At 49.6% G+C, this 23,146-nt stretch overlaps 1 protein-coding gene across 2 annotated transcripts in view; it reads left to right on the plus strand.

Moving 5' to 3' along the window:
• The window catches only part of RAB7A (RAB7A, member RAS oncogene family), a 58,028-nt gene extending 37,554 nt beyond the window's left edge, over positions 1-20,474 (plus strand). For both annotated transcript variants that reach the window (XM_082848939.1, XM_082848940.1), the window contains exons 2-6: positions 4,279-4,339; positions 7,079-7,205; positions 14,649-14,867; positions 16,341-16,469; positions 19,115-20,474. In XM_082848939.1, coding sequence (XP_082705065.1) covers positions 4,287-4,339; positions 7,079-7,205; positions 14,649-14,867; positions 16,341-16,469; positions 19,115-19,210 — 624 coding nt within the window. In that variant the 5' untranslated portion in view covers positions 4,279-4,286 and the 3' untranslated portion in view covers positions 19,211-20,474. The remainder of the gene's footprint in view (positions 1-4,278; positions 4,340-7,078; positions 7,206-14,648; positions 14,868-16,340; positions 16,470-19,114) is intronic.
• The last annotated feature ends 2,672 nt before the right edge of the window (positions 20,475-23,146 follow it).

The following is a 23,146-nucleotide window of genomic DNA, read 5'->3' on the forward strand; positions in this document are numbered from 1 at the left end:
AGAACATTAAGTACAAAAACATAGCTCTTAGCTTCTGCCAGTTTGAAGCCGTCAGCGTCCTAGTGAAGCCAGCCGGGGGTTTCCTCCGGGCTGGCGCCCTGTTTGCAAAAGCCCGACTGTTCACAGGCACGGGGCGAAGAGGAAAGTCTGCCTTTAGGTGCACCTCATGGCGAACAGGAATATTCTTGCAAGCAGAAAATTTACCTGAAAAATCAACAGGTGAACATTGTCCTCCAAAATGGAAATACCTTTTTGAGTTTAAAAGAAATGCGCTCTTCACATGAATATAAAGAAAACGAAATCATTTGGAATCCCACCACCCAGGAAAAACCTGCTAATCTTGTATGTATTCCTTTCAGCTTCATACGTAGCCATTCTTACATTTACATCTTTACTCCTGTGGGAATCTGTTGTGGAAGATGAGGTTTAAGGATGTTAATTCTGGCTCTCACCACTTGGTAAATTGTTCATCCTTTTGCTGCTAAATTTTGTAACGCTGGACCTGCCGAAATTGTTCCTTTCTGGACCCTCTTCCGTTTATTCCAGCCCATGGTGTTCATACTGTATTTTTGTAACATACTTTCCAAGACTGTTAGGCAAATCCCTGTCATTACTCTTTTTCTGAGAGGAATGGGAGGGACTCTTGTGCATTTATTTTTATGAATAAAGTTATAATTACTTCATCAAATTCCAAAAGAAACCCCTTGGAATTGTTTAAATAGGGAAGAATTCGTATCTTTACATTAAGGCTTCCTATTGGAGGTATCTCTTCATTTATTCAGATTTTCTTTGTCTCAGTAAAATTGTCATTTTTCTCATTTAGATGCTATATGCTGTTAATCACTGCAACAGTGGTTGCAGTGTAAATTTGGAAAACCCTTCAGGAAAGTGAATTAGCAAAGGTTATGAAAGTGTTTATACTTTTGACTCAGTTACCGCATTCCTAAACAGTACCCGTGGGTTAAGGTGGACAAAACCCTTTCCCGTGAGTGAGAATTTGCCCTTTGTTTAACTTTCTAGCTGTTTCCCTGGGAACCCCACTAAAGGCAGCGCGGTTTGTGATAAAATGTCTCCTGGTTGGTGATTGCATCTGACAGATGGGGAGTGGCTGTGAGTACCTGATGGGCCCCAGGCCCACCGGAGCACAGTGGCTCTCGCGCTGGACGTGTCCCTCGTGGGGAGCCCCCCAGGAATGAGGGCTCAGAGTCAGGGTGGTGAGTCCAGGCCGCCTCCCTATGCCTGAGCTGTCTGCGGTGTGGGCTGTCGCGAGGACAGCCAGCGATCTGTGTTCCTCAGGGCCGGCGTGGCCTGTGATAGTCACGTGAGTTTGAGCCTAAGAGACCCCCCCAGGGGCATTGCTGCGGCCCAGGAAAATGATCCCACAAATGGAAGTTCAGAGCTGTTTCTTATGGCGTTGTTTTCCCCAGATTTTTGATATATTAAACAAAAGGTAGGAATGGCTTTTTAAATGCTTAATTCACTCAAAGAAATATTAGACACTGAGACTCATGGAAGCAAGTACTGGAAAACAAGGCTAAATAGTAACATGGGAGAGACAGAATACCGGGTTGTGTGTGGGGCTGGGTGAGCTCTGATGGGGACTTGGGACTTCCTAGCTGTGCCCTCCGCTGGGTTCTGGGGGTTCTGTGACTGGGTGTGCAGGTTAGGAAAGATGCTCAGGCGTCGTGCTCTGCTGCCCAGGAGGGTCAAGGTGGCCGCACGGGCCCACCTGCCACCGCTGTGAGCAGAAGCCTGAGAGGACACAAACGTGAGGTCTGTCGTGTGGGAACAGGATGGGTGAAGTGTGTTTCTTATTTCCTTCTAATATTATGAAATAATACTGGATGCACCGTGAGCCTTACTAAACCAGGTCCTGGAAATCCCTTTTCCCATTCTCAAAATCAGTGACTTAAACATTCTTTAAGAATTTCTTTGCAAAGCTCACCTTCTTTTCATACCTTTCCTTAATTTGTCCTTTGGTTTTGAAACTTGTCCCAACTGTCATAATCTGATCTCTAGCCCAAAATATGGTACCAGACCTTGGGGTGAGACTCTTAGGTTAAACTTTGGTCAAGGTAGTCCCTAGGGAGGAAGGTAGGGCTGTGGGTCTCGTGGGTGATCATGGGTGATTGGGGGTGTGTACCTCTAACTGCAGAGAGAAAAAACCAACACCAACCCTAGATCTGGTGGATGACTACAGGAAGCAGGCAGAACTCGGGCTTGTCTTATGCCGCCCCCAGCTAGCACTGGTGGGCGCCTCATAGACAGAAGCTATGTCTGTGTCTCCAGAGACTGCACAGACACGAGGCTTTGGGCTGAGACAGCTTGCCCCAGGCTAGGTCGTGGTGCCTGCTAACTGCCTCTGCTTTGACTCCCGTCCCCACACCATTTCTGAAGCTGTGGAAGACACCACTTTCAGGCGCGTAGGGCTCGCCACCTAATCCTGCCCTGTGGGCACTAGCTCGTTCTGATACTTCCCTTCAGTTTCCTTGTGATGTCACCAGCTGAAAGGGAACAGTTGACAGCCAGGCATCTGGAAGCCGAGGCGGGGAGCTGAGTTACCGCCTGGGCTCTGCGACTTACTACTTCTCTCGCCTGGGCCTGCGACTTACTGCTTCTCTTGCTGCCTTCTGGGCTCTGTTCTGCTGTTTATTCATCTCGGTATTTGGCACACATGAAAATCATAGCACCAACATTTACTAACCACTTACTACATCCTAGTCAGTGTCCTGAGCATTTTTCTCATCCAGGCCTCACATCACCCATGGGATGTATGCCAACAGGTTAAATGACTTGCCCCGGGTTACACAGCTGGAAAGTGGCAATGCCAGAGGAGCATGGGATCGGGATTTGCATGCTTAAGTCACCCCCACCGTAGGTAGGCAGTGCGGTCATCCTCACCTTCAGGAAGCCAGGTGGATAAAGGTGAAACTAAAGGTAGCTTTTTTCAGACCCAGTCTTGACTGTCTTGTCTTCCCAAACTATGGAAAAATAACAGGCTTTATTTAACCCACATCCTTACCTACTTTGCTTAAGTATAAACACTTAATTTCCCCCAGCTCCAGTGAAGGTAGGAGTCGGATATTGCCCTGTGACTGTTAGTGGTAGTCTCCTGCCGTGGCTGTTTCAGCGTCTCCCGAGGACAATGGCCAAGGCTAGAGGTTCTCAGAAGGCATGGGTATCATTTCTGAGGCTCACGTGCAATCATAAATTCCTGATTCTAGAGACGGTTGCAGCTCTCCTGGGGATCAGCTGCCTGAGGAGTGCTCCTCTGGTAGTTTCAGTTAAGTCACTGACATCGGGGGCCAGAATTTAGGACTCCTGCTTTCTTGAAAGTTGTTCATCTTCTGAAAGTTACTGGGTCAGGCCCTGAGGACTGAGGGGCAATTAAGACAGGAGGTCGGTCTCAATAAGTAAATTGACCACGTGGTCACGTGGTGGCAGAGAGTTGAGCACAGATCGTATTGTCTGGTCGAGGCTGTGGAAGGCTACCCGAAAGGCTTTCTGGGGAAAGGTGGTCTCAAGCTGCAAAGTCAAATATTAATTTGTGCACTAAGCCGATATTTGATAATTCTCTCCTTGGCACTGGAGAATAAAACCGTGGGGAATAAAACTGTTTTCACAGAAATTATTAGGAAAGGGAGAAGAGAAATGAATATAATACATTAAAATGTCAAGTACAGTTTATCCTCGAACAGCACGAATGACGCGACCCTGCTCGGTTGATACTGTGGCTGCAGGACCGCGGATGCGGCGCCGCGGATGCGGAGGGCCGACTGTTAAGTTATAAGCGATTTCCAACTGAGTGGAGGGTCAGTGCCCCTAACCCTTGAGATGTTCAAGAGTCAACTGTAGTGGTAAGTACTCTGAAGAAAAAATAAGGCAGAGTAAAGGATAGACGGCAAACGGGGAGAGGGTGTTCCGCTTTCCTTCAGATCAAGTGGTCGCCTCCGAGGAGTGATGTTTGAGCAGAGACCTGCCTGAAGCAGGACCCAGCTGTTGAGTAAATGGAGCATTGGTCCAGCATCCAAGTGGGAGAATCATTCCTTCAGACTCCTCCCAGGGGCGGGATGGCCCTGACACACTGTGTGGCCGAGCTCTTGGGTCCAGAGTTCCAGTACTGATACTGTGTTCCGTCGAAGGCCCTGGACGGCGGGGAGCCACCTGCAGAAGGGCTCAGGCGCAGTGCTCTTGGGGCTGCCGAGGAGTTTTGTGCCCAGGGAGGTGGTCCCCCTGGGTGTTCCCATCCTACTTAACGTGCGTTCTCCTCTCTTCCAGCTTGAAGGATGACCTCGAGGAAGAAAGTGCTACTGAAGGTTATCATCCTGGGAGATTCTGGGTAAGTGTCCCTCCTAAATTTGAGCCAGCACACTGACCTGGGTTTAAATTTCACCCGCTTGGAGCTCATGCCCTCTGTGCTGACATTTGCTGCTTCCGTCTCTAATAGCCGTGGCATTAGGGCCCTACGTTTCCGTGCTCTTGGGAGCACAGCAAAAATCGGAATGACCCCTAGTCAGGTAGTCCTTTGTTCCCCAATTTGGGGCATGATTTAGGGAAAAGGGTGGCTGTTTGAACTCAATTAATGATAGTTTCATGGGGGCTTCCCTGGTGGCGCAGTGGTTAAGAGCCCGCCTGCCAGTGTAGGGGACACGGGTTCGAGCCCTCCCTGTGGCTCCGGGAAGATCCCACATGCCGCGGAGCAACTAAGCCCACGAGCCACAACTTCTGAAGCCTGCGTGCCTAGAGCCTGTGCTCCGCAACAAGAGAAGCCACTGCAATGAGAAGCCTGTGCACCATGAGGAAGAGTAGCCCCCACTTGCCACAACTAGAGAAAGCCCGCGCGCAGCAGTGAAGGCCCAATGTGGCCATAAAGAAACAAGCAAACAAACAAATTTATTTAAAAAAAAAGAATCCGCTGCCAGTGCAGGGGACACGGGTTCGATCCCTGGTCTGGGAGGATCCCACATGCCGCGGAGCAACTAAGCCCGTGTGTCACAACTACTGAGCCTGCGCTCTAGAGCCCGCGAGCCACAGCTACTGAAGCCCATGTGCCTAGAGCCCGTGCTCCACAGCAAGAGAAGCCACCGCAATGAGAAGCCCCCGCAATGAGAAGCCCGCGCGCTGCAACGAAGAGCAGCCTCTGCTCACCGCAACTAGAGAAAGCCTGCGTGCAGCAAAGAAGACCCAACGCAGCCAAAAACAAAGAAAGAAAATATATTTAAAAAAAATTCATGGAATCCCTTTCCCAAGCTGGTTAGACTAGGGAGCGCTGTTTATGTAGGCTTGTTGCCGTTGGCGCCGTGTCCACGAGATGGAGGTTTGGGGTGCACTGTGCAGCACACGCAGACCCCCGAGACACTGCGGGCTTGGTTCTGGACTGCCGCGACGAAGTGCATATCGAAGTGAAGGGAGTCACGTGAACTTTTTGGTTTCTCAGGGCATCTAAAAGTTAATGTTTGAACTGTACTGTACAATTAAGTGTACAATAGTCTTATGTCTAAAAACAGTGTACAAACCTCAATTTAAATGCTTTTATGGCTAGAAAATGCCAACCATCATCTTTGCCTTCAGGGAGTCGTAATATTTTTGCAGTAGTCACATCAAAATCACTGATCGTCATAACAAATATACTAATGAAGAAGTTTGAACTATTGCGAGAACTAACAAAATGTGACACAGACATGAAGTGAGCAAATGCCATTGGAAAAATGGCACCGATAGACTAGCTTGACACAGGGCTGCCACAGACCTTCAGTCTGTGAGAAGCGTAGTTTGCACAGAGCGCATTCAAGTGGGGTATGCCTGCATCCTCCTCCTGCTGTGCCTGAGTCAGTAGAGCCTGGGACTGGAGAACTGTGTTCGGGTCTTAGATCTGCCGCTACTGCGTAACTAGCTAGTTCTTTCATCACTGTGAAGATTCAGGGGGTTACGGGGGGAGCTTTTCAGACTTGGCATCTGAAGTGACCCATGAAAACTTAGACCAGAGGCTACGTATTTTTTTTTTTTTTTTTTTTTTTTAGTGAAACAAGTATTTATTGAGGCTACGTATTTTTAAAGACAATATGATAATAAATTGCAGGTGCACGTCCTTCTTCCAAAGTTCTTTTCAAAAGGCAGTGATTTTTCTACCGTGGCTGGCTTTTTTAATCACCCGAGGAGCCTTTTAACAATTAGCATTTGCCCAGACCAGTGGGTAGGACCTGGTTGGCAGTGCTTAAATACACACGCACTCATCTCTCCCCCCTCCTCTCTCCCTGTCCCTGCTTCCGCTCACATACATTCTCCTGGTGCCTCTGGTATGCTGTCAGGATTGAAAGTACTGCTTTTAGCCTGTGTTACCCAAACTTGCCTGATTACACATTTCCTGTCTTTTCCCCCTGGAAATTCTGGTGCACGTGACCAGGTGAACACTGCCTTGGGCTGTTTGTATTTCCAGGTCCCCTCTGCATGTGAAATGCATGTGTTCCTTTGTGAAAAGGAAGGTATTACTGGCTGTGAGGAAGGCTTGCGTTGTCTTTGGCCTGTCCTAACTACCTCATCACCAAAAAAAAATCACACATTGTCTCTTGCTGAGTTTTCTTACTGGAAAATACCTCTGGAGGAGCATACTTTGAGGTGGATTCTGGTTTGGTGGAATACTGGTGCTTTTTTCCGCTTCAGATTTTAAACTTGGAAGCGGCAGATTGGTTAACTGGCGTAAATGTCTGCTCGGAGGCAGTGGCTTCCTCTGGCTATTTGCTTGGACTGAACAGCAACCACTAAATGGAGACACACCCAAGGCGGCAGAGATATTTTTGGACTAGTGGAGCGATCTTATTGCTGGGGCTTCTTTTAGAAGGAGAGAAATAACACTAGGCTCTACCAACTACACCAGAACCTAGAAGCAGCTTTTCCAGATCTGGCCTGCATCTGTACCCTGTGTTTTTGTCCCAGGAGAAAGCATGTCGTCAGGCGAGTGAACTGGGAAGTTTTCCTCCTCTGATGGGGGTGGGCAGGTTCCTTCCGAGCTGCAGGCGTCAGAGTCAGTTTTCAGTGCCTTCCTAGTTGACTTACACTTGTGGTTTTTCTCCAATTGCAGAGTCGGTAAGACATCACTCATGAACCAGTATGTGAACAAGAAATTCAGTAATCAGTACAAAGCCACAATAGGAGCAGACTTCCTGACAAAGGAGGTGATGGTGGATGACAGACTAGTTACGATGCAGGTAAGCGCACGCCTCACCTTGGCCAGCCAAGCCTTGGTCATTCCGTCTTCACCCGTCTTTCATGCCCAGGCATCTTCCCCTCCCTGTTCTTTAGATCTCACTATTATATTCATGGATAATTGGCTTATAGGTAGGATTGCCATATAAAATGCAAGACATCAAGTATGTCCCAAGTACTGTGTGAGACGTACTAAAAATTTTTCATTTTTTTCCAGAGTTCAAATTTAACTGGACTTCCTGGTTTTCATTGTCTTTTTGCTGTAAATTTGGTAACCTACAGGTTCTTGTCTTATGTCTCCAAAATGTGTAACTTGTCTCTTTCCTAATACCCTCGCCTAGTTCTTCAGGCCAAAAAAATCGTCGTGTCTCTCCTAGGTTCTTACAGCAGCTGTTAAATTAGTTTTCCTGTTTTTCTGGCTTCTTATAATCTGTCCTATCTGTAGCCCTTAAAGTTGTGTTTCTATTAAGCCAATCTGGTTTTTCACGTATCAGCTTAATCTGATTTCAAGGGCTTCCCTTTCAACAGTTAGGATAAAAACAGATTCCTTCACAGGGCTCTTTAAAAGCCTTCACATTCTGGCTACAAACTATTCTTCACTTTTTCATCTCCTGCCAGTCCTTCCGAATCATGTGCTGCTCTTACAAAGCTGTAGTTGAATGTGTCTCTGCTTGCTAGGCCCTTTGGTCACAGCTGCACCCATCCTGAAGTCGCCAACTTTCAGCCCAGATGTTGTCTTTGGAAGCTCCCACCTCCACACCAGTTGTTCCTTACTTTCTCTGCTAAATGATGTCCTGGGGAGACTGAGACATGGGGGTCCTAGCGAGCACCGGGCTCGCTGAAATGTTTGGATGGTACAGGTTGCAGATAGTTTTTACATGTGTTGACCTCAAGCTGTCACATGCTCCCAGGGGAACTCAGACCTCCAGGATGGGGCTAATGTGGCTCCCCCATACCGCAAGCATACACACAGAGGGGCTCAGTGGACAGCTGGAGGTGGGCGAAATAGGTCAAGGGGATTAAGAGGTACAAACATCCAGTCATACAATAAATAAGTCCTGGGGAGGTAATGTATCGTCGGCAGGATCGTAGTAACTGTGTGTGATGACAGATGGTAGCTAGACATCGTGGTGGTCCTTTTGTAACTTACAAAAATAAAAAAAAAAACACAGTGTCCGTACACCTGAAACTAATATAATACTGTACGTCAGTTATACTTTAATATTAAGTGTGTGTGTGTATAAAACTAAAGTTTGAATAGGCCAAGCTTGAGAGAAAAGGAAATTACCAGATAACAGGAAAGAAGAGAGAACTGAAAGCTCATCATAAGCTCAGGGGCTCCTGCCATGGTGATCTGTGAATTTATAACGGGGACTTGAGTCCTGTCTGTCATCAAGGACAAGAGGCGTGAACTGCACAAGATGCGGGCCCAGAACCCCCCTGCACACATAGACACACACTCATTAGGACCTTGGAAAGATGGGAAAACAGGACCCAAAACCTCAGCCCACGCAAGTGGCAAAGCTGGCATGTGCGGTGCAGGCTGGGGCTTTGCTGCTTGCTTCCTGGTTGCAGACTCCCAGTCCCACTGTGCCCGTGTGTGGATTCTCAGTTTCTGCTCTGCCAGGCGCAGAGAGTTTAGTCTGGAGGATCTGACATTAACCCTCTGTCACTCCTGGCAAATACAAAGATAAGACCACCCTATAGGGACAGAGGATGAGCTCAAGGGGGAATAATGGCCTGCAGAAAATGCTCACAGTGACTAGAGATTTCTTGGAATGGAAACCGTAAATGAAAAGGGGCACTATAAAAAACGAGGATATGGGAAGCTTAGAACTTCAAGAAGTGAAAAAACAGTCACTGAAATCAACTGAGCAGTTAAACCTCAGATTAAACATAGCTGAAGAAAACAGTAAACTTCAAGATTAAGCTGAGCAAATTACCTCAAGAGTAAACTCGGAACTGGAGTGCCAAAAATCAGAATCCTAAGAGCAACTGGAGAGAGAAGACAGCTTACAGATAAAGGAACAGCAGTTAGATAAGTTCTTGGCTGCAACAGAAAGCAGAAGGGAAATGGGATGTCTTCAGGGTGCCGGGTCAAACGCCACCTGAAGATTTCCCGTGTCGCGTAGCAGGAGAAGCAGATGGAGAGCCACGCTGTGGTTCTGACAGCCGGGTGGGCTGATGAGAAGCGAGACTCTGTCCCTCCTGGCTCAGGGGCCATTCTGATAGAGCCCCACAGGTACCACGAGCTCAGATCTTGGAGTTTCCCGGAGTCGACCCCATCTGGAGAACCCAGGGCACCAAAGCAGAGTCTGGAAAGGGTGGGAGGAAAGAACATGGTCCTCAGGTTGAAACAAAAGGCTGGCCCTTGTGCTCCTGCAGCCAGTTTAAAAGACTAGAATTAAATGAAAACCATCGTCTCCGGACAAAGGCGTCATCATGTTGGATCTTGAGGAATCCTCCCCTGTTTTTTCGGGCCTTCAGCACTTGCAAAAATAGATAATTCAGATTAAGACAGCAAGGCAAGAACCATTGGAAACCCCCCTGGCCATTCAGAGTGGTCTTTGTATTTAAAGAAACCAGGCAATCTTGTGTATCTGTGGAGAAGAAACTAAGCAGGTGGTGTAGGTCAGTAGAACTTCTAAAAATGAAATGCAATCACCACAGTTTGGAAATATAGAGAGTGTTTTTAGCAACAGATAGGATACACCACAAGAGGGCTGAAAGGAAGAAAAATGGTGGGAAATGGGGAAAAGAGGTAAAAACAGGATTCAGTGAGTAGGTCGCTCGCACTTAATTTTAATTAGTCTCAGCCGAGCGAATAGGTGAAAGTTACTTGCTGAGGATTTCTCAGAACTGATGTGGCACCAGATCCACAGATTCAGGAGGAACACAGAAGTCTAGAGGAACCATATGGGAAAAAATTCCTTTAAGACAAACTTGAAGGCAGCCAGAGGAAACAGAACGACCTGGAGGAGCAGTGAGGCTGCCAGTGGGACTGGCAGGCTGTGGAATGTGAGCCGGGGCTGTCAGCAGGGTGTTCTGAGCCCTGGAAACGCCCGCCTGCCTCCAAGAAGGAAAGCAGCGCCTCCTTAGGCTCGGGCAGAAATCCTAAGAGACGCACTTCAGGCGGAAGTGGAAAGGTCTGAGATAAGATAAACTGAGATAAACTTAATTGTATGCATGCATCTGTTTTTAGAATTATGACCCTAATAGTAAGAGTATGTAGCTTCAAACCAGTACAAGGAAACCGGGATTGGAACTGTGTAATTTAATGTGTGGGGAAAGATGAGTGACTGTGTGCATTTTTAAAATTTCTTACGTTGTTCAGGAAGAAGCTAGAAATCAGTCGGTATTAAACATTAGATGGAGTCAAGTGTGCGTGAAAAACCTAAAGGTAACTTATGAAGCCATAGTAATGTAAACAGTATGACACTGTCACAGAGATCCACAGATCAAGGGGACGGAGGGCACAGAAACAGGCACACCTAGCTGACACTGGGTAGGCAGAGGAGGCTTTGCAGAATGGGGAAAGGACAAGTCAGAGGACAAGTCGTACTGTAAACAGGCCTCTGGGCCGGCGGCTTTCCATTTGCTGAGGAGTAGCCAGAGTGTTCAAGACCTGAATGGAAAAAGCACGAAATGAAAACCTGTAAAATGAAAATACAGGTTCTTTCGGGTTTTCTTAACTTTAGGCATTTAAAATAGAGAAAGCACAAATCATAAAAGGTTAAAGATTGATAGTAGACCACAGTAAACATCTGAATAACAAGATTCTAAGTAACAAACTACAGACTGGGAGAAACTGTTAATAATGCCTAATAGTATCCATTCGGCAGAATGACCTAGTGGGTAACAGGCAACTCTTAGAAGAAACCACGTCCTGTGGCCTGACGTCAGGGAATTGCAAATTTAAAAGGCTGACAAAATCGAGTTTGGGCTAGAAGTAGAATATTCTCAAACCGATGGTGGGAACATATCCGTGCAGCCTTTCAAATGGAGACTTTTGTTGGCTCTCCAACGTCACACACACACACATCCCTGACAAGCAGCCAGTCTGCATCTGGGTTCAGAGCCTAGGAAACTGTGGGCCCGACGACAAGTGAGGAAGAATGCTCACTGTAGCCTCTGTGCAGTCACGAAAAACTACGGATAATGTAGAGGACCAGGGAGTCAATGATCGTGTTTTAAGGCACCGGGATACTGTACAGCTGTTAACATCTGGAGGAAAAAACAAAAGATGCAGAGGATCTTGTACATAATATATGGAATTATGTTACAGACACTGTCTGTGTGACACAGGTCTCGGGCTGCTTACTTCTAAGGGGGGAAGGGAATGGAAGGAAGGCTGTGAGGAAGGGCTGACTCTCTTCCTGAAGAACTGATGTAGAAACAGCAGTGTTAATAGTTGTCACCTTGGAGTTCTGGGTAGATAGATATATTGGGTGTATTTTGAAGGTAGAAAATAAAGTATTTCAGTTAAAATACTACAAATTTTGAAAGATCATAGCCACAAGACTGTACTTTTGTTAAGTGTTAAGTTAAATTAATTTTGGAAACTTGCTGAGAATAACCCCCAGTTTTTCAACTTTTCTTTTTAATTCCTTACCTTGCCTTCTCAGTATCTGAGTTCCAAATACCCATTTGGTTCCGCCAAGAGTCATAAAGTTCCTATGTAATTCTGCTCTTGGGATCCTGTCCTAAAGAAGCAATCTGAAACACAGGAAAGACTCTCTGTGTTAAAGCTCATTCCTGAGTTACTTATAATTATGGGAAACTGGCAGCAATATATTTTTTTTAAGCAATATTTTTTTAAAATGAGTGAAGTGGTTTGCTGAGTCTGTTGGGCAGAGTAAGGATGTGCGCTCTCGCCGGGGAGGGTGCTGTGTGTTTTGTGGGGCGGAGAGGAGTGGCCTGTGCACTGAGGTTCCAGCTGCGTGAGTGACCCTGCAACGCGGGCACCTAGAGAAAGATGTGTGCTCGTGAAGACCTCTGGGTGGGAGGACACCAAGGGTTTCGGGGCATTTTTTGGCTTTTGCTTTACTTATCCAGATATTTACATAGTGACAATGTTATTTCTCTAATGGGAATTTTGTTGTTGTTGTCCAAGCCTATATTTGTTTATAATTTTTTTTCCTGTTTCTCTTTATAGAAGTAGTTGTCAGTTTTTACCTGCTGTGACAGAGTTCTTGATTCTCCCTCCACCTTGGTCTTCTTTTATGGGAAAAGGCTCTTTTCTCCACTCAGGGACACGCATTCAGGGTACGACGTCAGACAGCAGGAGAGCACAGAGGTGACCCTCACAGGGTCCGGCTGCTGCCGCGCTGTCCACAGAGCCCGTTTGTCCGCACGTGTGCTCTGCTGCTCGCGTGGGGCAGGGCGGCGCTCTTCCCCGCCCACTGAGAGCAGCCACAGTCTTCGGCTTTGTCTCTTTCATTGCCCTTCAGCCTTACCATCACTTCTTCTGGCTCCCAGTGGCTGCTTCCTTCCGCGTAGTGTGAGCACTGCTAGGCCCCGCGTGGACATTACCACAGCCTCCTGACTCCACGCCTGCAGGCACGCTGAACCCCCGTGGCCACTAGGACGTGTCCTTTTCAGGAAGGTTCTTCCCAGAGTGCTTGGAGCACGCGTGGGCTCGAGGTTCCCGGGGGGTGGGGGGTGGGCAGGGGTAGGCTGCCGTGGTCGGGCCCCTTGTGGCCAGAGCTGTGACCCGGAGTCTGTGTGCTGGTTGTGGAGGGCCCCATACGTCGCAAGAGAGGGCTGCGTGGGCCCTGCAGAGCTGCCTTCCTTGGAGGGTAACCTCTGGGCTGGGGTGGGCACTCTTTGCCCCGCACTGATGGGCGACCACAACAGCCCCCTTCCGCATGCACTGTCCTTGGCCTGTCTGTGAGCCAGAGTTTAGCCTGTGTAGTTGCACTGCTTTATGGGAACTTCTTTAAGGGGTTCTAATGCTGCCGTTTCCAGCTTTAGATATTTCCAGACAATATTTAAGTCCTGGCCCTGCTCCTGTCTGCCATGATGTTGTTTGAGCCCGTCCCCAAGGGAAAACCAACCTTCAGCATTTGCATGTTACGTTTCAGGGCTCCTTTTGGAGAACGTTCTCGGCGGTTCTGTGGGGTTTAGAACATCATGAGTTGGGTAGTATTAAAGAAATGCAAATCCCACGATACTGCTCTGTTCTGCTGCGTCATCCTTCTGCGTATTCACTCACTGCGCAAGCATCCTGTGCGCTTCCTGTGCAGTGAGGCTCTTCCTACCTGAACTGGAAGCTGTCTGTGGCCGCGCTGGAGTTGGCGTGTCCCCGAGTGCTGTGGGCTGCCTGGGAGGAGCTTCGGGGAGGAGCTCAGCCCTGCTTCTGCAGAAGCCGCTTCTGGAGATGAAACTGTCGTGGCTCAGTCCACACTCCGTGTTGGCCTAAGTCGCAGGCCTTCAGTTCACTGGCTGGTGGTTTGGACATAAGGTTGAAATTTTTGGGGGTTATGAGGATTTTCCAGATTCTCATGTTGCTCTGAAGCTAAGTGGTTTCCTGCAGACAGTGGAGCCAAGAGGTGAAGACTCCTGTCAGCTGGAAGTAACTGCGAACCGCTTTGGACCCCGGCACCGTGGCTCGCTGCGGGTGTGCGGCCATTCTGGAGAACACTAGTCCTCTCCAGGCAAACCGGGGGCCCTGTTGGGATCTGGGGCGTTGAGGAAATGCATCCTTGCTCTTGGACCTGCTGTGGCAGTGAATGGTGGGAAGTTCTTTGAGCTGAGCGCCTGGTGGTCCATTGATGAGAAGCGACTTGGATCTGTCTTCCTTGGTGTATTCTCGCATTGCTTGTCCCTTTATTCCTCTCCCCCTGTCTCCTTCCCACCCCTCCCCCTTTTCTGGTACTTTTGTTTCCTTTGTCTCTTAATTAAGGTATAATATAACTAAAACATACCGGGGTTTTTTTAGGTCAACTTTATATATACAGTAAAATGCATACATTTAAATGTACAGTTTGGGAGTTCCCTGGTGGTGCCGTGGTTAGGACTCGGTGCTTTCACACTGCCGTGGCCTGGGTTCAGTCCCTGGTTGAGGAACTGAGATCCCGCAAGCCGCACGGCACGGCCAAAAGTAAAAATAAATGTACAGTTCGATGAATAATCACCTCCCTAGATTTCCATCACCCCTAGAAAGTCCCCAGGGTACAGAAATCTTATGTTTACATTCAGATTTTCCATAAATATCTACCCACGTGGCCACCACCTCGATCAAGATTAACGTTTCTCTAGCATCCTCCAGACGCATGGGACACGTCCACTTACACTGCTGTCTGTCGGTGTGCTCTGGACACTCGGGTGCTGAATTCTGTTCCTGATGAGTCCTGAAGTGATTGTCTCTGGGGGGCCCCTGGCATCCTCCACACACCCCACTCCTGGCACTCCGCCCCAAGGAACAACCGTTTTGTCTCTCGCAGATCTGGGACACGGCCGGACAGGAGAGGTTCCAGTCTCTGGGTGTGGCCTTCTACAGAGGCGCAGACTGCTGCGTCCTGGTGTTTGACGTGACTGCCCCCAACACGTTCAAAACTCTCGACAGCTGGAGAGACGAATTCCTCATCCAGGCCAGTCCCCGGGATCCTGAGAACTTCCCCTTCGTTGTGCTGGGAAACAAGATTGACCTCGAAAACAGACAAGTAAGTGCCAACGATGCCGGGGGTCATCACTATGGGGCTTGAGAACCTGAGAACCTGCCCTCGCTTGGGTAAGGGCTACTGAGTCACAGGAAGGGCCTTCTTGTAAAGGGGCAGCTAAGTTTTGGATGACAGGTGCTGTTTTTAGATTTGACTGGTAAGAAACTGTATGCCGCAGGGATCTACACCCCATGTCTCTGGCTGCGTGTGCCCCATGCGGGGGTGGATGTGGGAGACAACTAACTAGCCACCTGCCCAGCCCTTGGAATGGGGCCTTGCTCCCTAACCTGTAAAGACCTACCATCCTGGCTTCCCCGTGGACAGACGGGCAGTGAAACTCTGCAGAGGTTGGTATTCCCTTGGGAATGACGGCAGCAAAGCAGGAAGCCCAGCGAGTGGGGCTGCCTGCACCGGCAGCTCTCTCGGTCCCGGTGACGGGATTTCCCTTGAGGCCGGGTGATAGTTTGGTCTTTGGGACGCAAAGGCAGACTTGCACTTAGTCTGGCTCATGCACTCTTAGATCGGGGATGCTTCCTGAGTCTGATGCTGTGTTCATCTGACGAGGACACTCAGATGCCAGATGACGGTGTGTCTGGGGCTGTGGTGCCCAGGAGGAGCTTTCTAGCATTTTCCTCTCCTGTGAGAGCCCCCTGCTTCTGGGGTACTGCGTGAATTTGGAGGGTTCTGTGCTGAGCCCAGGACGACTCGGGGGGGTGCACTACCTCCTGGCCAGCTGCCTTTGGGGACCAGGGCCCAGGAGGCAAGTTCACATCCCCATGCTGCCCCTGCAGCTGTGACTTTAGGTCATTATTACCTTTGCCTCTGAGCCTCGTTCCCTTTCTGTGCTGGGAAGGAGGGGATTCGAGTGTGACCTTCTCAAGTGCTCTCTCAGCGCCTCAGGGGCCTCCCTTGATCCTCGTGTGTACAGGAGATGCTTTGGGCTTTGAGCAAAATTGCTCTAGGTTCCTTTCAAATAGCATTTGTCTGGGGAACGTAGGCTCTTAAGTGGAGCTAGGTGTATTTCTGACCACTCATCTCTTTTTCTCCCTTTCCTAAGTGACCTGGTCCTTCTCATGCCTGAAAATGGGCTAGGGTGGGGAGAGGTCAGGACATGCGAGGTAGGGTGAGGGCCTCGGGGCTCTGGTGCCTAGGTGTGTGGTCAGGTGAGGTGCCGTGAGCAGTCACACAAGGGGCTGCAGAGCTTAAGACCAAGCTGCCAGGCCTGTCCTGTGCTGAGGGCTGCCTCTGAGGTCCCAGGAGGGACGGTTACTTCTTCCTGGGCTGGCGTCTTACTCCCTTCAGAAGCTGCTTCTAATCTTAGTGCGGCTGAGGGTCCGAAGGTGTGGGTGGTAGGCGGGGTGCTTTGGCTCCTGGCTCTACTGTGTGTAGGGGTGACCGGGGCGGCGGGGGGGACAGTCCTTCCCTGGTGGGATTCCCGCTGTTCCCTGCACACACGTGCCCTGCCTCTTCTTCCAGGTGGCCACAAAGCGGGCACAGGCCTGGTGCTACAGCAAAAACAACATTCCCTACTTCGAGACCAGTGCCAAGGAGGCCATCAACGTGGAGCAGGCCTTCCAGACGATTGCCCGGAACGCGCTGAAGCAGGTGGGTGTCCAGTGGTGGTCTGGCTACCTCTGGTGATGGGCCGCTGAGCCAGCCCCGGCCTGGCTGCCTTGTCCTTAACCTTCTTTCCTCGCTGACTCTTTTCCATGTAGCCAGAAACCCCTGTGTTTATCCAGGAAGGTAATGGCACGGTCTGCTGAGGCTTCCAGAAATTCCGCTCACTTGTGAATAACCTCAACCGTGTGGGGCAGCAAAGACCTCAGCCAAGGTCTCCCTGGTCTGACCAGCTGCATTGTTCTTTCCTTCTGCAGCTGTCAGGTGGCCAGGCCACTAGATGGCCCTGGTCAGACTGGTCCTTCTGTTTGAGGAGGGGATAAACTGGAATTTGAAACCCATCATTGGATCCAGTTTTTTTGTTTTTTTTTTAAACAAATTAAATACATAATAATTTATTTATGTATGTACGTATGGTTGTGTTGGGTCTTTGCTGCTGCGCTCGGGCCCTGTCTAATTGCAGCAAGTGGGGGCCACTCCTTGCCGTGATGCGTGAGCTCCTCACTGCAGTAGCTTCTGTTGTGGAGTGCGGGCTCTAGAGTGCAGGCTCAGTAGTTGTGGCACACAGACCTAGCTGCACCGCGGTATGTGGGATCTTCCCGGACTAGGCTCGAACCCGTGTCTACTGCATTGGCAGGTGGATTCCCAACCACTGCACCCCCAGGGAAGTCCTGTTTGGTTTTTTTAATCATATCTGAGCTGTAAGAGATTGCGGGCTCTAGGAATTGTGTTCCTTGGATAAAGTTTTCCTACATTTTTTCTTTCCTACTTTATTTATTCAACTGTTCCCCCGAAATAACAGTGGCAAAGACTTTGTGACTCAGCAGCTCTGTTGGGGCCAGTGCGTTGAGGCAGGTTCCAGCATTGTCAGTCGTCTGTAGTGGGCAGGTGAGGGGTGCGGTCGGAGGCAAGGGGCCCGTGGCAGCTGCAGAGGGCAGGGTGGTTCTGCAGCTCCTGGGAGCGGGTTTACAGAAGGCGTGCTTCTCAGCAGTTGGGGCACCTGGCCTGCAGGCTGTACAGGAGTCGTTTTTCACCAGTTCCCTGTTGGCTGGCATCACTGTTGGAGTTTTCCTCTCTGAATATTGCTGTCCCTAGAGCCTCATTACAGTGGCGAGCTGGCATCTTGGGAGTGAGATTGTTAGATTGCAAGGTGTGTGTATTTTTGCGGGCAAGCGCCACCTGGCTTCCCAGGGACAGTAGTAATCCTTCAGTTCCTGCCAGCGCGCTGCGGGCCTCCCCCTGGAGCTCTGCTGACACTCTCCACGGCAGAGCCCGTAGGCAGCCCTCCCGCGGGACCCCGCAGTGCTCAGGAGCGCTTTTGAATTGAACCTCACTTCACCTGTTACTGCAGTGGATTTTTTCAATTCCTTTGGCCATAGAGCATTTTTTAGTTGAGTATGCAGTATTCACAGACGTTGGGGTCTGTCCTGGCCGTCTGCCTGCTCCTTGCCTGGACCATCTTGATTTCACTGCCTCTGCTTCTGACCCCTGATCAGGCAGGTCTCCCCTCACTAATTTTATCTTTTTTCTTGGCTATTTTTGGTTCATTTTATTCATTTTTTCTTTTTTCACCCTCCCTCCAAATAAGACCTTATTGAGATTCTGATTGGAATTGCATTACAGCCGTTGTGTTAGTCTCTCTGGGTGCCTTAACAAATACCACAGACTGGGTGGCTAAAGCAATAGACTTTTATTTTCTGTCAGTTCTGGAGGCAGAAGCCCATAATCAGGGTGCCAGCAGATCCGATCTCCGGTGAGGACTCTATTACGACAAGAAGTAGCTAAGTGTGTGGGAAGGGCTGAGGGCATCAGATAGGGCCCGGGGTGGCCACCCATGGTGCACACTTTCTTTTGGGGATGACGGAAGTGTCCTGGAATCACGGCGTGGTGGCGGCTGGCAACTTTTGAATATACTCAACAACACGGCACACGCATACTGCTGTGTTCTGCAGAGCTTTTTTTAAAATATGTTGTCCTAGAGGTTGTTACTTTTATAGCAATTGTGAATGGAATGATTTTTCCTAGAGAACTTCTGATGGATAGTTCCCGAATCCTTGAACAGTTCCTGCTGCACAGGTGCTCAGTGTTTAAGTGACAAATTACTTCTCTACATCAGGAAGTAGAAGGCTGCTCCTCCCTGGAGACATGCTCATCAGCGCAAGGCCCGCTGAACTGACCCCAGTCTGTATCCCCACCAGACAAAGGGATCCGTCCTCGGCTGGGCTCTGCGTGTGCAGATCTGGAGATACAAAAAGGAAGCTAGACCCTGAGTCCAGAAAGATGAGAGCAGGTAGGGGGCCGGAGGAGCGCCCAGGAACCTTGAGGAAATGCTGGCTCAGCGGCCAAATCCAGGCCACGGGAGCGTCTGCCTTCTTGTCAGACGTTGGTAGAAGCCTCGGAGCAGGCGGCGGCCCCCAGGCTGACGTCACACGGAGGGCGCGTCGGCCCTGTCCTGCCTGCCTACTCAGTGTTACCTTGCCCCATCTTCCGCTCACTTGGCTTCGAGCACCTCTGCCAGGGCCCTCACTGCACTGCTGGGCCTGCTCCGTGCCCATGCCCCCCATCTGCCCGGGCTGAGCTCGGGAGTCTCCCCGAGCCTGGACTAACCAGCCTGTCGCTCTCTCCCTGCCCAGGAAACGGAGGTGGAGCTGTACAATGAATTCCCCGAGCCCATCAAACTGGACAAGAACGACCGGGCCAAGGCCTCGGCAGAAAGCTGTAGCTGCTGAAGCGGCAGAGAGAGCAGAGCACAGAGCCCTTCGCGCACCAAGAACACAAGTAGGCCTTCCACCATGAGCCCCTCTCCTCTCCACACAGTCAGTCATCTCTCACATCCAGCTGCCAAAAGAACCCCCAGACACAGTCTCCCCTGCACACACACACCCGACAGCCCAGGCCTGTGACGGCTCCATCGGGGTCCCTGCGTCAGCCCTCAGATGGCAGCAGGACGGGGGCCGGCTGTAGAAATCGTTCCGGTTTGGAGTCGGCCTCGGAGACGACTTCTTTTTGTCCACTGGAGAGAGAGAACTGTTTACAGTCAACCTGTGTCTAATTAGTTCTGGTTTTTTTAACTTGTCTTGTGGTCTTTTTACCCCCCACCCCCGTGAAGGCTACCCCTTGGGAAGGCGGGTGCCCTGCGCTTCATTACAGGCTCACACCCAGTCTGATCAGGCTGAGTTTTGTATGTATCTGTTAATGCTTGTTACTTTTAACTAATCAGATCTTTTTACAGTATCCATTTATTATGTAATGCTTCTTAGAAAAGAATCTTATAGTACATGTTAATATATGCAACCAATTAAAAATGTATAAATTAGTGTAAGAAATTCTTGGATTACGTGTTTAAGTCCTGAGATGCAGGCGTAGAGATGGAGGGTGAAGTCTGTCTGGATCGCAGAGTGTTTAGCCACTCAGATTTCGGAAATCCAGCTGGAGGCAGTATTCTGTACAGTAGACACGAGAATCATGTACGCCTTTTAATCAAAGACTTAGGAGCCAAAAAGCTTTTCATCTCTCCAGGGGGAAAACTGTCTAGTTCCCTTCTGTATCTAAATTTTTCCAAGAGGTTGATTTGCATAATACCATGGTGTGTGCAATGGAGAAACGGCTGTTTCAGAAATATAAAACTCTCATTTTTCTTTTTCTTCTCTGCTCCACACTTTGAAACTCCCTTATTAGATCAGCATCCACGTACAAGAGAGAAAGGAAAAGGAAAATCCTACCAGACCTGCCCTAGGGACTTTACCTTTGTTCTGGAAGGTGCTCCTTTCGGGGCTGTGGCATCCTTAGGTGAGCAGACCTTCTCTCCTTCTTCCCAGTACAACCCGCCATGCCTTCCCCGTGTCCTGGGTGTGGAGCCAGGCAGCTGTGCCCCAGGACCTGCCCCGCATTGTAGCTTGCTTCTCAGAGCACCTCCCTCTCTCCAGAGGCCTGCATTCTAGGGTGTGGGCCAAGTTCTTCTGTAAAGAGATGAACGTGATGCCAATAAAATGTAACAAGAACAAAGACCATCTGTCTTCGCCCTGTCTTTTTTCCCTCTTCCAGACTCGGGCTCAGGAGAGACCCTGTTAGCTAATCACTGCCGTTGCTTTTTCTGGGCCCGTAGGACTCTGAGGCAGAAAGGCCTTCTCCTCTCCAGCCCTGCATACCTGCCCCTGGCTTTTGTCTTTTGCATTTTTAATCACAGTATTGGGGGGGGGGACCCTGCATGGAGAGAGCACTGTCCCTTTAGAGGAGCAACCACGAGCTGCTGGGGACCCATGGACCACCACGCACAGCCTGTGAGTGTCACTCGGTCTTGTTTTTAACTGGTGTGGTTGCTAATGCTGTGATGGTCGACCGTCACATAGTTCTGGATCAGGACAGGAAGACCTGGCAGCACCAGCCCCATATTCCAACATAGATAAGCAACAGCCGGGACTGAGTAGATGCCGCCCAGAGCCAACTGTACGAACTAGTCGTGTTTCCCGCAGCAGGACAGTGTAGGTTTTGCAGACGTAGCCTTTGGATTCTACTTGGGTCCACTTCTCAAGCCCCTCAGTCGTGTCTTTCCCCCGCTGCTCTTGGCCCGGACTTCACGTGTTAAGTAGCGTCCTCAGGAGCTCACAGCCACAGTGCCGCCGCGGCCAGCGGGGCTTACCCCTGCTGCGGCCCCGCACCCTGGGCTGGGCTTGGTGGGTGTGCTGTTTGGCCTCAAGAGGAGCACAGTCCTTCCCAGCTGGCGGCCTCGTGCTGGGCCGTGCTGTGTGGACCAGGCTGCCGTTCTCAGAGCGGGTCCCTCTCGCCCTAACCCTGAACATGATGTGGAAATGGACTTTGACCTCTGACCTCAGCCATGCCCTAAAACTGGTGACCATCCTTACACTGACCTGCCTGCTTTATTTTTGAAATGAGCCCGAACATAACCTTGTGGCCCTGATCGCAGCCGTAGCTGGCTGATTCGAAATTTGACTTTTAACCGACCTTGACTCTGTGCTCAGCTTCGTCTTGTCACTGACAATCATCCTAAACATGGTCCCCCTTGAAATGACCTTGAATCTGACCCTCCTCCTGACCCTGTCATATTCAAACTTTGAAGTTAACACTGAACCCTACCTCCCATGACAGCCTTCCTCTCCAGCCTGAGACTAGTCCACACCATGTCCCGTCCATGGCTGGCTGACCTTGATCTCACCTTATCTACCTAAACTCCGTACGTACAGCTACACTTACCTAGATTTGGTTTCTCCACAGTAAGAAGTAAGGCTGAGACTGAACTCTGCACTAATACGGCATCTCTTCCCACATTCCTACTAAGAGTCAGCATCAGCACGTGCTTTTGAGAGAAGCAGGTTTGCTCCAGCAAGCTACTAGTAAGGTTTGCTTTTGAGGAGAATGGGATTTGGAGTGTTTGCACTAATGCAAATTCTTTTCAGTGACACAGTTAAGTTCGTTTGAATTTGCTGTGCCTCCCGGTAAGAATGTGAATCGAGACGAATGTGTGCTGCTGTGTCTACATTCATCTCAGTTTGTTCTAACAAGAGGAAGTTACTTTTGAGAAGAACGGGAATGATTTGTTGCACGGATACAGATTCACCTCAGTAGTACTCCTCAGCTTGATGCAAACCCAGTCGCCCTGTGACTGTGCATCGCTGCGCTTGCGTTCAGTTCACTCCAGCAAGCTGTAGGAGTCTGGGACTGACGTTGTTGCACTGATGGGGAGTTCTTATCAAAACCTCTATTCAGATTGGTCCTAATTCCTCCTACCTCGCAGTAAGAAAGTGCCTTTAGATGAAGGTGTGTTTTTTTGCATTGCTTCCGTTCATGTTAGTTAACACTAACCAGCAATAAGGTTTATCTTTGAGAAGAATGCCTGAGGCCGAGCTTGTCTGCACATATCTAGTAGCACTAGTTAGAGCTGAACGTAGGTCCAGCACGGTTTACGCTGACCTGCAGTGGCTGAGACTAAGCTGCTTACACTAATACGGATTCTCCCCATTACCACTGATTACACTCATCCTAATTGGCTCAGGCTCTCAGCAAGAGCTTGCTGTTGGGGTGAAAGTATACTGCTGAGTATATTCACCTTGTTTCATTAATCCTGACCCAGACCCTGCTTCTCAGCCAGATACACTCAGGTTGAACCTCTTGCCTTGTCACGACCCTAAAGATCTTCCTGGACCTCACGCTGGTGTTGGCACGTCTTTGCCTTCCGAATGACCTGGCCACATGATGTCCTAATTTTACGTTGACTTCCTGCTTCACCTCACACCAGATGTTTACCTTGAAACTGACCCTGAGCCTGACCCTGATCCAGTCTCTCACCCTATGGATATGTGTTCCTTGTGAATTGCCCTGATTTTTACCTTATCCTGAACTTGACCCTGTGTCACACTTACGTTACAACCTTGGAATGACCCTCCTGATGCTGCACGTTAACCAAAGTCAGTGCTGAACTGGGCCTTGAATTTGATCATCTTGAAGTTGACCTTGAAACTGACCCTCACCCCTGGCCCAGATCATGCTGCCAGTGTCTCACACTGAGAAACTGACTTTAACCTTGAACTTCTCCACTCCAGTCTTGTCCTTCACACCGGGATGCTCCTGACCGTAATCCCCGTGAAGCAGCCTTGGTAAGCTTTCAGACTAACCTGGACCTGACCTTGAGCCAGTGTTCTGCGCCTCGC

The sequence above is a fragment of the Leucopleurus acutus genome (genome assembly GCF_964270905.1).
Source record: "Leucopleurus acutus genome assembly, chromosome: 10".
NCBI classification, from domain to species: Eukaryota; Metazoa; Chordata; class Mammalia; order Artiodactyla; family Delphinidae; genus Leucopleurus; species Leucopleurus acutus.